General features: G+C 39.8%; 1 protein-coding gene and 1 non-coding gene across 2 annotated transcripts; both read left to right on the top strand.

The window, feature by feature from the left end:
* Window positions 1-490: 490 nt before the first annotated feature.
* On the top strand, window positions 491-7770 carry LOC134296041 (gallinacin-9-like). The gene is made up of 3 exons (XM_062969830.1): window positions 491-649; window positions 3467-3599; window positions 7595-7770. Exons 1-3 carry the CDS (start codon window positions 592-594, stop codon window positions 7608-7610), a joined length of 207 nt encoding a protein of 68 aa, XP_062825900.1. The 5' UTR covers window positions 491-591; the 3' UTR covers window positions 7611-7770.
* Window positions 7771-8434: 664 nt separating this feature from the next.
* On the top strand, window positions 8435-15575 carry bd15b (beta-defensin-like protein 15). Its single transcript, XR_507156.3, has 3 exons — window positions 8435-12155; window positions 14022-14157; window positions 15369-15575. It is a non-coding gene; the product is annotated as a beta-defensin-like protein 15 (transcript).
* Window positions 15576-15934: the final 359 nt, after the last annotated feature.

The raw sequence follows: 15934 nt of genomic DNA on the forward strand, positions 1-15934 counted from the left end.
AAAATGGAAGGATGACCATATGTACGTGTGTGTTAGTCAATTATATGTGTCTGTCACATTTACACAGAGTTATACTGTTACGTATTACCACTAAAGTGAACCTGATGTACCATAGCAGTGTGTCTTTGGATGGCAAACAAATAATGGGGAAAGAATTACCTTTTGTGCCTTTCTTGTTACGTTGGGAAAGGGATGTCAGAAAAAAATGACCCTTCGTCTAGGAGCCAGTAAGTCAATTCAGAGTCCACCTCCTTTCCTAACCAATCCTGAATCTTTATTTAGGAACATCCCAACAGGAGCCAAAGAAGAAAAAGTTAAATAATTGTTAGACTCTGGCTTTTGGATGTATCCCAAAAGAAGAGTTTGGTAATTTGCTTGTAATGTGGGACTCATAAACGTGCCCCAGTGAGGTGAGGGGTGGGTGCTGGGGGTGGAATTAACCTGGCCTATGAAATCAACAGTGGAAAATCACCTTGGTTTTTTGGTGTTCCCTACTATCCTCATAAATACCCTCATGCTTGACTGCTAAGTCCTACTTGACCTGAGCTTCAGACTCCTGTCTCTTCTAAGGAACTGCGCTCAGCATTAACCATGAAGGCCTTATTCCTTCTCTTTGCCATCTTCCTGATTTCCTACCAAGCTGTCCCAGGTAAGAAGAGCTTCACTAAAAGCTTCTGAAAGGCCAACAAAGCTGGAACAAATCTCCTTAACAGCTAAGGAACTGCTGAAACTTGGTGGCACCTAACAGTGGTGAATTTTCATATCAGATGTTCACCAGCAGCTAAGGAAAAGATGGATGCTTTGAATGTGATTTTCCTTCTTCTTAGCAGGAGGTTGGACTAGATGGCCCATGAGGTCTCTTCCAACTCTATGATTCTATGATTCTATTATTTGCTCTTTACAACATTCATTGTTGAATTTTCATATCAGAATTATAGAAGGTAGATAGGAATTCAAAACATAACAACAAAAGAAATGTACAGCCGTGTCATTTTCTTATTGAGGAAGAACATTATAGAGTTGACATTTTGAAAGCGATCTCTTTCCTCATTGTGAAACACTTCTAGAAATTCTTAATATTTTCTTACTTGCAGTTCTATAAGTAGAGCCTATTAGAAGGAAAAGGAATCCCATAGTTGACCACGCAGCTGGGTTAAATTTTTAAAAGTCCCCTTCCTATTCTGATCTGTTATGTTGTAATATCTTTAACTCCAGATAATGTTTCTGCATTTCAGCCATCTCTTTTTTTTTTCCAAATTCAAACTGCTTTCAGTTACATATCTCTGCAGAGCTTCAGGTGTGCTTGGATGTGTGATGCTGATTTTCTCTTTCATTTTGTGCTTCTTGGATAGGTTTGCCTTTTTGATTTATTGTGACTGTTACTGTGTATATTCTGAGCTGCCCTGAGTCCCTTTGGGGAGAGGGGGCGGGATATAAATAAAATGTATTATTATTATTATTATTATTATTATTATTATTATTATTATTATTATTATTATTATTATTATTATGACACAGCAAACAAGATAGATATGCTGGATTTCATATCATGATGATGATGATGATGATGATGATGATGATGATGATGATGATGATGATGATGATGATCTTGGAAGCTAAGCAGGGCCAGCTGTGATTAATTCCAGGTGACATAAGTCCCTTCCACACAGTTGAATAAAACCCCACATTATCTGCTTTGAACTGGGATATATGGCAGTGTTGACTTATTTAACCCAGTTCAAAGCAGATATTGTGGGATTTTCTGCCCTGATATTCTGGGTTATATGGCTGCATGGAAGGACCCATGCAGTGCCATATAAAATCCAGATTATTTGCTTTGAACTGGATTGTATAGCAGTGTAGCCATAGAATCCTGTTCAAATTAGATAATCTGGATTATTTTGATAATCTGGATTATACAGCAGTGTAGAAAGGGCCATAGGCTCTATTTTAGAGGAAAGAATTAGCAAAACAACATCTGAGACCACATCTGCACTGACCCCATCTACACTGGTTTGGCTGTGTAGAGGATTACATAGGAAATCCTGGAACCAGTTTGAAGCCCAAATGGTAATGATATAATCCATAGAGCACTGATGCACATTAAGGGCTTTCTTTCACACACTTTTATGGACATTTGTTGTTTGGCCACTGCAATTTGAAGCCAGGGCTGTATTAAATGGTAGGGCCTGAGGCCCCTTCTACACTACTATATAAAATCCAGATCATCTGACTTGAACTGGATTATACTGAGGTGTAGACTCAGATAATACAATTCAAAGCATATAGTGTGGATTATTTTCTTTAATAACCTGTATTATATGGCAGTGTAGAAGGGGCCAGGGTATTCCTTGCCACCAGAGCCAAAGTCAGAAAAAATTGGTTTTGAAACCTTTTTTTAGTAAATCATGAAGAGTAGTTCCATAATGCAAAATAATTTAGAAATCAGGCTCCAATGATAAACTTCAGTTGACACTTAAAGGGATTTGGTTAATCAGTTAAAATTCATTAATAAACCAGGGGTTTGTTTAAAAAAAAAAAAGCCTGAATCCTTAACCCACCCCCTTGGCTACAGTCCTGCTTGCCACTGAAAACACTGGGAAATTCATGAGGTCACCATGAGTGTACAGGTGACTTAAGGATCATATAGAGCTCTTCTACACTGGCAAAAATCTCAGAAGGAACTGCATTATTTTAACCCATTTCCTCCCGAGATTTTGTCCCCACACTCAGCCCAAACCCTGAGCTTTCCCTTGGGAGTGGCTAGATGTAGATGCCATCCTGGGTCAACCAAAGATGGTTGGAGGGGGTGGGATCCATCTTGCTCCTTCAGGCTCTTAGAGCTCAAAGAACCAGAATTACCGAGAGTCAATTCCCAAAGGGCCCTCACCTGGAAAGATCCGGTCTTAAGCTCAAGGTCCGGATTTTTCCAGGTATTTTACTGATCAAGCACAAACTGGGAAATTCCAGTTTTCTCCAGATTAATTCACTTTTATTTGAGACATCATTTGGATGCCTCACATAAAACCAAGAAAGGCCCTGTGTTTTGGGCCTGTCTGGAAGGGCCCACAGACATTCCCAAGGTTTTCTTCATCCAATATGATAGAGTGGTTTAAATATTGGTCTACATCTTTGGGTAATAAGGTTGAATTTCCACTTAGGTCTCATCTACACTGCTGGATAAAATCCAGATTATCTGCTTTGAACTGGATTATATGGCAGTTTGAACTAATATAATCCAGTTCAAACCAGATAATCTGGATTTTATCTAGCAATGTAAATGAGGCCTTAGTCGTGGAAACCCATTAGGTGACTTGGGCAGAGGAAGACAATGACAAATGCCTTCTAAACAAATCTTGCCAAGGAAATTCGAAGATGGAGTTACGTTAGAATCACCATAAATCAGAAATAACTTTAGGCACACAGCAACAAATCATTCTCATAATTGGATATTGTTTACCTGTAGGAAATGCTCAAGGGCCACATGATGACACGATTGCTTGTGGTAGAGGTGGTGGATCTTGTCAGCCTGTTCCATGCAGAGGCCTTTCTGTCGAAGCTGGAACCTGCCAAGGAGGGACTATGAAGTGCTGTAAATGGTAAGTCATGGCACCAGATTCAGAATAAATCATAAAATCATATAGTTGGAAGATACCACAAGGTCCATCCAGTCGAACTCCTTACCATGCAAGAATAATATATCCTATCAAAAATGAGGCTGCATCATCAGGAGCACATCAAGGGAAGTATGTGATTACAATGATGATGATAATGATGATGATGATAATTGTGTTCATTTTTATCCTGCCTTTCTTTCAGTAATGGAAATCAAGGCAACTAACAACATATTTAAAAACAATATTCAAAAACTTCAATAAAATATTTCAACTATAAAAATAACTGAATGAACATTAAAATTAATTTCAATGAAACTATTAAAAAAAACACAACAAATTATTAAAAGCCCATCCTACACACTGTAGTTTACTAGTGGAGGAAGTACAAGGATGTAGCCCTCCTGGGCTCCTTAGTGTGAGAGTTCCAAATTTTGGGGAGAAGCAAACAAGAAGGTCCTCTTTCTTGTTTTCAACAAATGAATCTGAGATGTTTGTGAAACTGAGAGAAGGGCCTCCTCAGATAATCTTGGAGATGTAATGGGTTTACAAAGGGAAATATTGTCCTTCAGATAGTCTGGACCTATATCATATGAGATTTATAGGTTAGCCCCATTCTATCATGCTTTGATCACATTTTAGTTAGTGCATTGTATTCAGTTTTGGCCACCACTGGTCAAAAAAGATATTGAGAAAATGGAAACCATGTCCTATGAAAAGCAGTTTATGGAACTGTGTATGTTTTGCCTGGAGCCATATTTAAATACCTGAATGACTGCCATGTGGAAAATGAAGCAGGTTCCCCTGACAAAAGTGATTGGACTTTTTGTCCAGTGCACAGTGTCATGGTTGCAGAAAGGTTGTAGATGGTAAATCCATGTCTTGGTTTATATGCTCAGCATTGTCATTTAAATAAAGGTATGCTTTAAAGCATAACCCTGTGTGTGAAAACTTATTTTTATGCAACATTGGACTTGTCTATATGGTCCCTATATCCTGCAAATGGGCCAGAAGTTGCTCTTTGACATACAGGGTCTGTAAGGTGTTATAAAACCTGTTAGCTACCATAGCTCAGTGCTATCCTGGGAGTTGTAGTTTGGTGAGACACTAGAAAAGGCTAAATGCTTTGTCAAACCACATCTCCTAGGATCCCATAGCATTGAGCCATGGCAATTAAACTGAATTAATTCTGCAAGGTCGATGCACCCTGAGTAACCTGCTTTCATCTTGCATTAGAAGAAATCAGGAAATGTTCTGGATTCCAGCATAACATCAGAGTAGTCCCACATTCTGGGGTTAGTGCCTGGAGGAAGTAATGGGCTGGATGAGGGAAAAAAACTGAAACTGAATCCATACAAACAGAGATGATTGCCATCAAGGGTCCTAATCTGGCAATTGGGGTGTTTCAACCAGCCCTGGACGGGGTTACACTCCCCCTGAAAGACTGTGTTCACAGCTTGGGAAAAGGGCTCCTAGTTCCGTCTCTCCAGATGTCAGCCCAGGTAGATGCAATGGTCAGGAATGCTTAAAACCAGCTTCAACTGATACACCAGCTGCTCCCCTTCCTAGATTTGGAAGACCTGAAGATGGTAGTGCATACGCTGGTAACCTCAAAGTTGGACTTTTGCAATGTGCTTTATATTGGATTACCCTTGTACCAAGTTTGGAAACTCCTGTTGGTTCAAAGTATGGTAGCCAGACTGGTTACAGGAACATTTAGGAGTGAGCATATTACACCTATGCTAAAGTCACTCCACTGGCTATCAATTAGTTTCTGGGCAAAGTACAAAGTGTTGTTGTATGTCTTTCGGGCTGTGTGGCCATGTTCCAGAAGTATTCTCTCCTGATGTTTCGCCCACATCTATGGCAGGCATCCTCAGAGGTTGTGAGGCATGGATAAACTAAGAAAGGAAAAGAAAGAATATATATCTGTGTAGAATCCAGGGTGTGGCAAGAGTCCTTTGTCACTGGGAAGCCAGCATTAATGTTCAGTTTTTTAATACTGGTAGCCAGATTTTGTTCATTTTGTTCAATATACTGTGTCCAGGCTGGTGGACAGTATATTATTTGAGAACACAGAAATGCTTGACCATTCCAACAACTATCATGTCAGACTACACAGAGAAGCCAATGAAATCCACAAGCATGTGGACAACTTCAACAGAAAGGAAGAAACCATGAAAATGAACAAAATCTGGCTACCAGTATTAAAAAAAAAACTCAAAAATCAGAACAGTAGATTGGAAACAACACTCTGAGGGCAGAGGGCAGCTAATGACTGAACAAAGGATGCCTCCAGGCAAGAGACAAAACCTTTCCAATGCTAATTAGGGTGATTAACTGAAACATTAATGCTGACTTCCCAGTGACAAAGGACTCTTGCCACACCCTGGACTCTACACAGATAAATATTCTTTCTTTCCTTACTTAGTTTATCCATACCACACAACCTCTGAGAATGCCTGCCATAGATGTGGGTGAAACGTCAGGAGAGAATACTTCTGGAACATGGCCACACAGCCCGAAAGACATACAACAACCCTGTGATCCCGGCCATGAAAGCCTTCGACAACACAAAGTACAAAGTGTTGGTTTGACCTTTAAAGCCCTACATGGTTTGGGTCCAGGTTACCTAAAGGATCATCTTCTCCCATACAATCCACCCTTCTGGCAGGCTTACTCAGCCAGTCTTTAAGCATGAATTTTAAATGTGTATCCTTTGTTTAATTTCTGCTTTGTGTATTTTAACATGTATTTTATAGAAATAAGTTTTAATATGTAGTGTTTATAGAAATACATTTTTGCTCCCCAACCAGCGAAATAACGAGACAACACAAAATAGTGGGTTGAATTATGGGCAACATTTATTATATGTTACCAATCAATTCTTGTGTGAACTGCCAACCAATTTAAGGGCATGAACTTGGTGTGTGTAATGAAACTGAAGCAGTGGTCATCCAAGACCTACTCCTCATCAAATATGGGTGAGACACCATGGTCCCCGGCTGCAACCAACTGTTGCTTCCATGTTGACCGTTCAGGGACGCAGATGGAAAATTCAGTCCCAATTCCAGAGGATATTGAGATAGAAACTCTCCTTGCCAAGGCCACTACTGTTCACGCTCACCTCAATTCATTTAATCACAGGTGAGGGCTCCCATTCATGGCCTACACCACAAAGGGGTGCCTCAGGTGCATGCCGAAATGTCACCAATCCCTGCTTTCCCGCATGTGAGCCTATTTAGAACCCACTCATGCAATTTTCCATAGATTAAACAGTGTAGGGTAGATGGACTTCCCCACCCCTAGAATGTAGGGGAGATAATTCCTACCCAGTCTCAATTGGCGACCCTTGAAGTACACTATTAAAGGGTGGGTGGGGGGTGATCGACAAACTCTGAAAGTAAAGCGGGAAGCTTTCCTTGCTGGCCCTGCCCATAACAAGTCCCGGACAGGACTATTTCTTCTCTCCCTTTGCAAGAAAGGAGAAAAGCCCTCTCCCACGCTCATATTGAGGGTGGGTAAAGCAGTAATATGTGTATTTGTAGTCTTTTTACAATGTTTATGTGTTTTAATTATTCTGTAACCTGCCTCGAGCCACTAGGAGTAGTGGCTAAGACATAAAATTATTATTATTATTATTATTATTAGTAGTAGTAGTAGTAGTAGTAGTAGTGTGAACCAGCTCCATTTCAAACTGGTCCACTGTCTACATGAGCTGAGACCAACATTGCTGCAGCAGGACAGAGATGGGCAATGTAACCACCTCTGGAGCTGGGCCAGAGTATTGCTACTTTGAATAGGCTCTGATTTCAGTAGGCCATGTAGATGTGCCCATTGTCATTCAAATTAAGAGATGTAGTAACCCTGCATGGGAAGAATTATTTTATGCAAACTTGAGATTTGATTTTCTTATTTGACCAGCAAAGCTGGACACTGACCTTTCACTATCTGAACTTGAATTTTCTTTCTTTCTCTAGGCCTCGTTCGCCATAAATTTCTGAAAAAGACAGTGAACGATGATACATAGACTGGGATACAAAGCCATTTTCCTTGGATGTAAGCCTCTAGATAGAACAGAACATGTATACTGAAGACATCTGGTTTTGTCAGTTGTAAGATCATTCCTCTGTGCATTAAAAACAAACAATCTTTATCACTGGTGTCTCTTTTTATCACTTGCTTTTTTTAAAGAAAATGTTGACTTGCATCCATTTTGGAAGTATGTCATTGTAAACCAATTTAGGTAAAGGTAAGGTTTTCCCCTGACATTAGGTCTAGTCATGTCCGACTCTGGGGGTTGGTGCTCATCTCCATTTCTAAGCCGAAGAGCCAGCGTTGTCTGTAGACACCTCCAAGGTCATGTGGCCGACATGACTGCATGGAACACCATTACCTTCCCACTGGAGCACTACCTATAGATCTACTCACTTTTGCATTTTTTTCAAACTGCTAGCTTGGCAGAAGTTGGGGCTAACAGTGGGAGCTCACCCCACTCCCCGGATTCGAACTGCTGATCTTTCAGTCAGCAAGTTCAGCAGCTCAGCGGTTTAATCCACTGCATCACAGGGGGCAAATTACTTACAACCATATAAAGTTGAATTGAACTCAGGTACAACATTCATAATATCTTATCAGGAATGGAGTCACAGCCATTCATTTGGACTTATTGAGCAAATAAATAATAATAATAATAATAATAATAATAATAATAATAATAATAATAATAACAACAACAACAATAATAATAATAATAATAATAATAATAATAATAATAATAATAATAATAATAAATTTATTTATATACCGCCCTATCTCCTGGATGGGACTCAAGTAGAGCCTGCATCAAGGCCATGGCTTAATGCATCCCCTTGTTCACATCTTTTTGGTACAACTTCTGTTTAGGCATTTATCACAAAATTATCCTACAGCTCTTCCTTGGGGAAATGTATTGTCATGAAATCCCTTCTTGCAAGCAATACCACAGTACCATCAAGCTTAATTTTGCCAACAAATTTTCAATTTGTCAATATATTTCTATTTATTTCAAGTACATTTATTTCCTGTTGCAGGTGGCTTTGGTAGAAAGAGATTCAGTAAAGGATATTTCAAGATTAGAATAACTTCCTGGTAGTTGTTGAGCAGGGGGATTCCTCTTGAACAGATTTCATAAGCAAATTATGGCGTCTCAGAGGCTTTTATCCAGAGGCTAGAGACTACTTACAAAGAATGTGGTTTCAGGGGATTTCCTACATTGACACAGGTTGGAATGAATGACTTTTCAAGCACCACTCATTTCTTTGATTGTGTGGCTTGGAAGTTTTCTCTTTCCACTGCTCAAAGGACTTTGCTCTTAATTTATCCACCTTCTTTCCTATAGCATACAATCTAGATTGGGCTGGCTTTAAGACAAGTTGCTGAGTTGACGAGTTGCTGAGAGATCTTCCTTTTTATGATGCAGGAGTAAACAACATACTTTTGAGTAAACCATTCAAAATATTGATGATTCAATTTTGGAGTGTGGAGAGCAATACAATTTAAGTAAAGTATATTATAGGTAGCAGTTGCACTAATAGGGTGAATCCAGAGCAGTTCCGGGAATGAATCATCTGAATTGCAGCTGGGTTATTTTGGTGATGTAGTCAAATCTTCTCGCCTGTTATTTCATTTATATACATATAGTATCAAGACTGATTTCACTTCCAAATTCTTCAGTGCTGCCATTGCTATAATGTTGTAAATGCCACAGAGTCCCCTTCTTTGTTTGGAATATTATATATATCTTTTACTCAAGATGATTTTGGATACTCATTCTAATCAGACAGATTCCCACAAAAAGCAGTTGGATTTGAGATTCATCTAAATTGGTTCCATAGTCCCACACACTGATGGGGCTCCAGTTTTGCAAAGGAGTTCAACCATATCCATTATTTATTTATTTATTTATTTATTTACAGTATTTATATTCCGCCGTTCTCACCCCGAAGGGGACTCAGGGCGGATCACATTCTGTACATATAGGGCAAACATTCAATGCCCATAAACACATCAAACTGAGACAAAGACAGACAGACAGACAGACGCAGAGGCAATTTAACCTTCTCCTGAGGGGGTGTTTGATTCTGGCCACAGGGGGGAGCAGCTGCTTCATCATCCACTCTGATGGCATTTCCTCACTTCCTCATTCCAACGTTGTAAATTAGTTAAACTTGCCTCCCCACTTTTATAAGTGGTACCTTATTTTCCTACTTGATGCAACTATTTTTCGGGTTGCTAGGTCAGCAATGAGCAGGGGCTATATTTTATATTTAATTGACGGGTGCTCACCCTGCCATGGGCTGGCCTCGAACTCATGACCTCATTGTCAGAGTGATTTATTCAAGCAGCTGTTAACCAGCCTGCGCCACAGCCCGGCCCCATCATACTGTCCCAGAGTATCCATCATACTGTCCCAGTATCCATCATACTGTCCCAGAGTAATCTGCTACACACTTCTGTGGGGAGTCCAGTCAGTACCAGTGCTCTAAACTAGAGGTCTAGAGATAATTCATGGAAAAAATAAGAGTTGGAAAAACATTCCTAAAAGTATTAGTTTACATCACAAAGATGTCAGGATATGTAGACCCCTCTGTGAAATAAGCAAGAAATTCCTGTATAAAATAACATTTTAATTGGAAAATTAGCACAAAGATGACAAAAAAGGATGGATATTCTGAAGTAGCACCAGTAAGGGATGCTTTAGCCCCCAAGTGAGTGGTTAACTATTCCTTGGATAGGTGAGAAGGATGTTGAAATAGTCTAACAAAGAGAAAAGCTACACTGTCCACTCAGGTCAATGTGTGTATGGATCAGCCTTGCGGTGGTTGTTATCCAAAGACATAGAGCTTAAACTGGGGCACCTTAATAAGTCTTAATACATTTTTTCCATGTGTTATGACAGAAAACTCAAATCCTGCTCCAGTTGGAGCAGTCCAAGACAGGAACTTGACAGGAAATTTCCTGTCTTGACTGACATCCTTGCTTGGCTTGACAGCAGTGTGTGCGAAAAGGACCTTGGAGTCCTCATGGACAACAAGTTAAACATGAGCCAACGATGTGATGTGGCAGCTAAAAAAGCCAACGGGATTCTGGCCTGCATCAATAGGGGAATAGCGTCTAGATCCAAGGAAGTCATGCTCCCTCTCTATTCTGCCTTGGTCAGACCACACCTGGAATCACACTGCGTCCAATTTTGGGCACCACAATTGAAAGGAGATGTTGACAAGCTGGAAAGCGTCCAGAGGAGGGCAACTAAAATGATTAAAGGTCTGGAGAACAAGCCCTATGAGGAGCGGCTTAAAGAGCTGGGCATGTTTAGCCTGCAAAAGAGAAGGCTGAGAGGAGACATGATAGCCATGTACAAATATGTGAGGGGAAGCCATAGGGAGGAGGGAGCAAGCTTGTTTTCTGCTGCCCTGCAGACTAGGACACGGAACAATGGCTTCAAACTACAGGAAAGGAGATTCCACCTGAACATCAGGAAGAACTTCCTCACTGTGAGGGCTGTTCGACAGTGGAACTCTCTGCCCCGGGCCATGGTGGAGGCTCCTTCTTTGGAGGCTTTTAAGCAGAGGCTGGATGGCCATCTGTCGGGGGTGATTTGAATGCGATTTCCTGCTTCTTAGCAGGGGGTTGGACTGGATGGCTCATGAGGTCTCTTCCAACTCCACTATTCTATGATTCTATGATTCTATCCCACATTTCCTGGGCTCAAGTGACTCAGTGATACAGGATAGCTGTTACAACAGACCACCCACCTTCTCTTGCCAGCCAGAGCACTCACTTGCTGAGCAGCATGGAAAAGGCAAAGATGGGTTTTACCTACACTCCCAGCCTCCTTAGTGACATGGTGCTTTGGCTGAAGTCAGCCAGAGAGCCCATGAAAACATAGGTTGGGGTGGGATGCCACAGCTGGTAACAGGGAGTGCTGTGAGGGAGTGCTGTAGGATGGCTGCTGACTAATGTTGAACCATGTTCATCATGGTTGAGAAATCAGGCTTCCTTGCCATGTCTAAGGAGGTTCAGAAAGTCGCAATCTGGCTGCCATACAGAGTTGATCCAGTATCCAAGACGCTGGATTGTCCCAGCATTATCAATCTGTGTAGAGCCACTCAAAATATGTTTCCCTGCAGGTGGTCATGAAAGCTACTGCTATTGACAAATTCTGGTTCTCTGTATACTACCAAGCAGATAGAGGTAAAATTGCCTTCAGCCAACAAAGAAGCATATTTTCACATTTCCGAGTTGACCAATAAGCCCAAAGGGATGATGAAATGTTTGCCTAAAGCATCAGATTTTTAGTAAGAGGATATAGCATTGCATCAGTGCCAAATGATCCTTCATGGTGATATAAAAACAGAGATTTTCTGTCTCATCTCATGCTTGCTATCCTTCATTGAAAGAAGAAAGACCCTGTTAAAGCATCTTCCTTGCTTTCCAGAACTATGAAGACACGTTATCTTTTCCTTTTTGTCCTTGTTTTGGTGCTTCTTCCAGATTCAGGTAAGTAATGCTCTTTCAGAGTGCAGAATTAATACACCCAAATCTGGTGGATAATATGGATGGCATCCTTTGGGAAGTCCTTCTCTATACAAACACAAAAGTCCTAATTAGAATAGACTTACTGAATAACAGTTGACTGATAAGTCAATATGAAGACAAACTCAACTGACTCATTGGGCTTATTCTAGTGAGAACTAACAACAGATTTGTTCAGTGAAGATAAGGTAACTCCCACTTAAGGGGTAATCATAAGTCAAAATTGATTCAAAGGCAGTTGACAATAGTAAATAAAGGGATCTAAGAATAAAATGGTTGATTTTTTTTTGCATGTCTTTGAGTTGGGACCAACTTATGCTCATCCTAAGGCAAACCCATCATAGGATTTTCAGGGACTGAGAGTGTTGGTCTCATCCACAGTCTCCCAGTGAGTTTCCATAGTCAAGCAAGAAATCAAACCATGGTCTCCAGAACTACAGTCTAACATTCAAACAAATAGAGATGTGCAAAGTGGCTGAAATCCAATTAGCAATTCATTTCACAGATTTGGATGGCTTCTGCTTCACTTCGTAAAGATTCAGAGAGGTCTTGTTCTGATTAGTAATCTGAATCTCTGAAGCTTTGTAATTGTTTCATTAGGAATTATCCCACTAGCAACGATGGGGAACATTTTGAGGCTCATTTCTCTGTTATTTTTATGACCATCAGGATGAAAATTGTAGGCAACATGTATGACTTTAAGCCTGCCAATTTTCAGAACATGTCAATCATCCATGGAGTTTTAGGAACATTTTTTGAAATTTTTACATGTACACACATAACTACAAGATATCCCCTTGGATTTCTGCACAATGAGACAACATAACCAGGGCACCAATCCTACAAAGTTTCAAAAAGATTTGTTCATCTACTGCAGTGGTTCTCAACCTGGGGTCCTCAGATGTTTTTGGCCTACAATTCCCAGAAATCCCAGCCAGTTTACCAGCTGTTAGGAGTTCTGGGAGTTGTAGGCCCAAAACATCTGGGGACCCCAGGTTAAGAACCATTGATCTACTGATTTCTAGGAATTTGTCAAAGTGTTTTCAATTTAAAAAATAAAAAATAAAAAAAAACTACAAGAGATGTCCCCTAAAATTGTGGCACAGTGCGACAACATGAGTAGGGCAGAAAATCTGCCAAGTTTCAGAACAGTTATGCTATCCACTGATTTTTAAGAATTTATTCAATTTAAGCACTACTCTCCTACTAACTCCACAAAGATTTAGGAACACAGATGGTGAGGGGAGGAGACCAGCTTTGCAGAAAGCCATGTGATTAATTTTCTTCTTGCACTTCCTCTGATTGGCTGACATGGAAAAAAACAACAACATGCAGCTGCCATTGTCAATCATATCAGCCCCTTCGCCCTCTCCCACCCCAGACAATTATGAAGTATGTTACATTGAAAAAAAATGGAAAGGTTTTTTTTTTTGAAAGTCTACAAAACAACAAATCTTTACTAATTTCTCTGAAACATTTCTGAGGCATTTGTTTCAATTTTTAATGCTTTGGAAGGGTCCCAGTCTAATTAGTAATTCAGCTATTCGTATTAACGAGCCATAAAAAATCTCCAAATAATGCAATGGACTGCTGAAGCTTTGCACATCCCTACAAACCAATACATCGTAAAGACTTTCTTTGGTTTGCTCCAGCTGGAACTAGCAATAGGATGGAAGGTTCAGAGTTACCACTTGTAGGGTAGAGATTTGAGAATAAAAAGCTATTTCTGAACAAATTTTGACTTCCATGGATATCACGAACTAATTTGACAGACTACTTCTCATACCCCCCCCCCCGTTTATTGTTTTGTTTTGTTTTTTGCTTTTGCAGGATTTACCAATAAGATTACCAATAAGCAAGAATGTGAACGTGAAGGAGGCTTCTGTGTTTTTCCTATTGGTGGTTCCTGTAGATTTCCTTTTGCTCCCATTGGAAAATGCAGCACTTGGACATTATGCTGTAAAAAGTAAGTAACAAATATAGAAGTAGTGTATGTAGCAGGGCTATCCATAATTTCATTCCTAATTAATAAGTTGTATTTAATTTTTAAGTTTTGTATATAAACTTAAGAATCAAAACTCATCCAATACTTTTTCGTTTGAATTCTATAATGCTTGGAAACCTATCAAAGTCAGTTTCATTTTCAGCACAAGCAAGAAGAAACCAAAAAGGCTGCTATTCCTTTTTAAATTAGTGGCCTCTCGCCATGAGGAGAGCAAAGCAGCAGGGTGGGACAAACTGAGTGAAAGAGATTGAGAGAGCACAGAATTCTGGGAAATGTAGTTTGGGAAGGCGAGGAGCCCTATGGCAGAGAATTCAAAAGGCCCTGCCCTAAACTACATTTCCCGGAGTTCTGCTAAGCATCAGAAAGTGCCAAGTAGGATAGAGGAAAGAGTTTTCCCTCTGAGCAGCAGCCAGAGTTCCAATAAATTGTTTAATCTGCAAAGAGGAAGACTGACTGATACTTCAGAACAAGTAAGTAAATCAGTGCTGGGCTTGGAAAGAAATCCTTACATTGAAGTTCTATTGGTTAATATGAGAGACATTCTGTGAGATACCTGTTGTGGCTTTAAATAAAAGTTTTTGTCAAAACTTTTTAAAAAAATCCCAAAAATCGGTAGATGTATGAATATTTCCGAAACTTGGAGGAAATGATCTCCTATTATCTTACATCATTGTATAGAACATTCAGGGAGATCGCTCTTGCAGTTTTTTGTTTTTTTTAAAAAAATGTTTGTCAAAACTGAACATTCCCGAAAAATCCGTGCATGAGTGAAATGTTCTGAAACTTGGTGGGCTAACACTGGTAAATGTATTCTGTAACTGTAACATGTTTCATGCCAATAGTACTAACAATGTAACATATCTGGATTTCAGTAAGGCCTTCAACAAGATCCCCCATGACCCACTGGTGGGTCAGGAGATCTAAAATAAGGTCCGAGAGACATGCAGGGAAAATTGCAACTGCACATGCTCAGGGGATGTGTGTGCCACCGTTGCAGGAGAGTAAGAGAGAGAAGGAGAGGGAGAGAATGAAGAAAAGAAGGCTGTTATGTTGCGTTTATTGAGCTACCAGAAAGTAAAGGTGTCAGTATTTCAGATTTCAGAATTCTGGATAAAGAATGTTCAACCTGAATTAACATAGCTTTGATTTTTTTTCTGTTCTTCTATTTGCAGGGTTTTTGGTTAGAAAACGAAAATGGAGAAATACAGTTCCCAGTAACTGGAAAATAATGGCTATCTCTCTACAGACAGCTGCTTCTCCCCCAATAATCTCTCAAATCTTGTAGTTCTGGCTTCCAACAATCTCTTAGTTCTAAACGGAATCTGTTAATAAAATTCTTTCATACTGTCTAATAAAATAAAACTAGATTGCACATGTGATTATGAGCTGAAGCTGTAGTAGATATCTAACAAAGAATCCACCCAGTCGATCCTATACCTTTGTCGTACAGCTTCAAGTCATTTCCTACTTATGGAGACCCTAAGGTCAACCTATCATGAGGTTTTCTAAAGCTGTGTGTGTGTGTGATCTGGCCATTGTAATCAACTGGATTCCACAGCTGACCGAAGATTCTAAATTCAGAGTCATAGTTCAACCCTGAAAACATTACACCACATTGCGTCAATAGAATATATATATATATATATATATATATATATATATATATACGCACACACACACAGTATATACTCGAGTATAAGCCTAGTTTTTCAGCCCTTTTTTTAGGACTAGAAAAGCC

The sequence above is a fragment of the Anolis carolinensis genome, chromosome 1, assembly GCF_035594765.1.
Source record: "Anolis carolinensis isolate JA03-04 chromosome 1, rAnoCar3.1.pri, whole genome shotgun sequence".
NCBI lineage: Eukaryota > Metazoa > Chordata > Lepidosauria > Squamata > Dactyloidae > Anolis > Anolis carolinensis.

Coding starts and splice junctions, on each gene's coding strand:
- LOC134296041 (XM_062969830.1), top strand. CDS start 592: ATGAAGGCCTTATTCCTTCTCTTTGCCATCTTCCTGATTTCCTACCAA. Junction 650..3,466: donor TTCCTACCAAGCTGTCCCAG/GTAAGAAGAGCT, acceptor GTTTACCTGTAG/GAAATGCTCAAGGGCCACAT.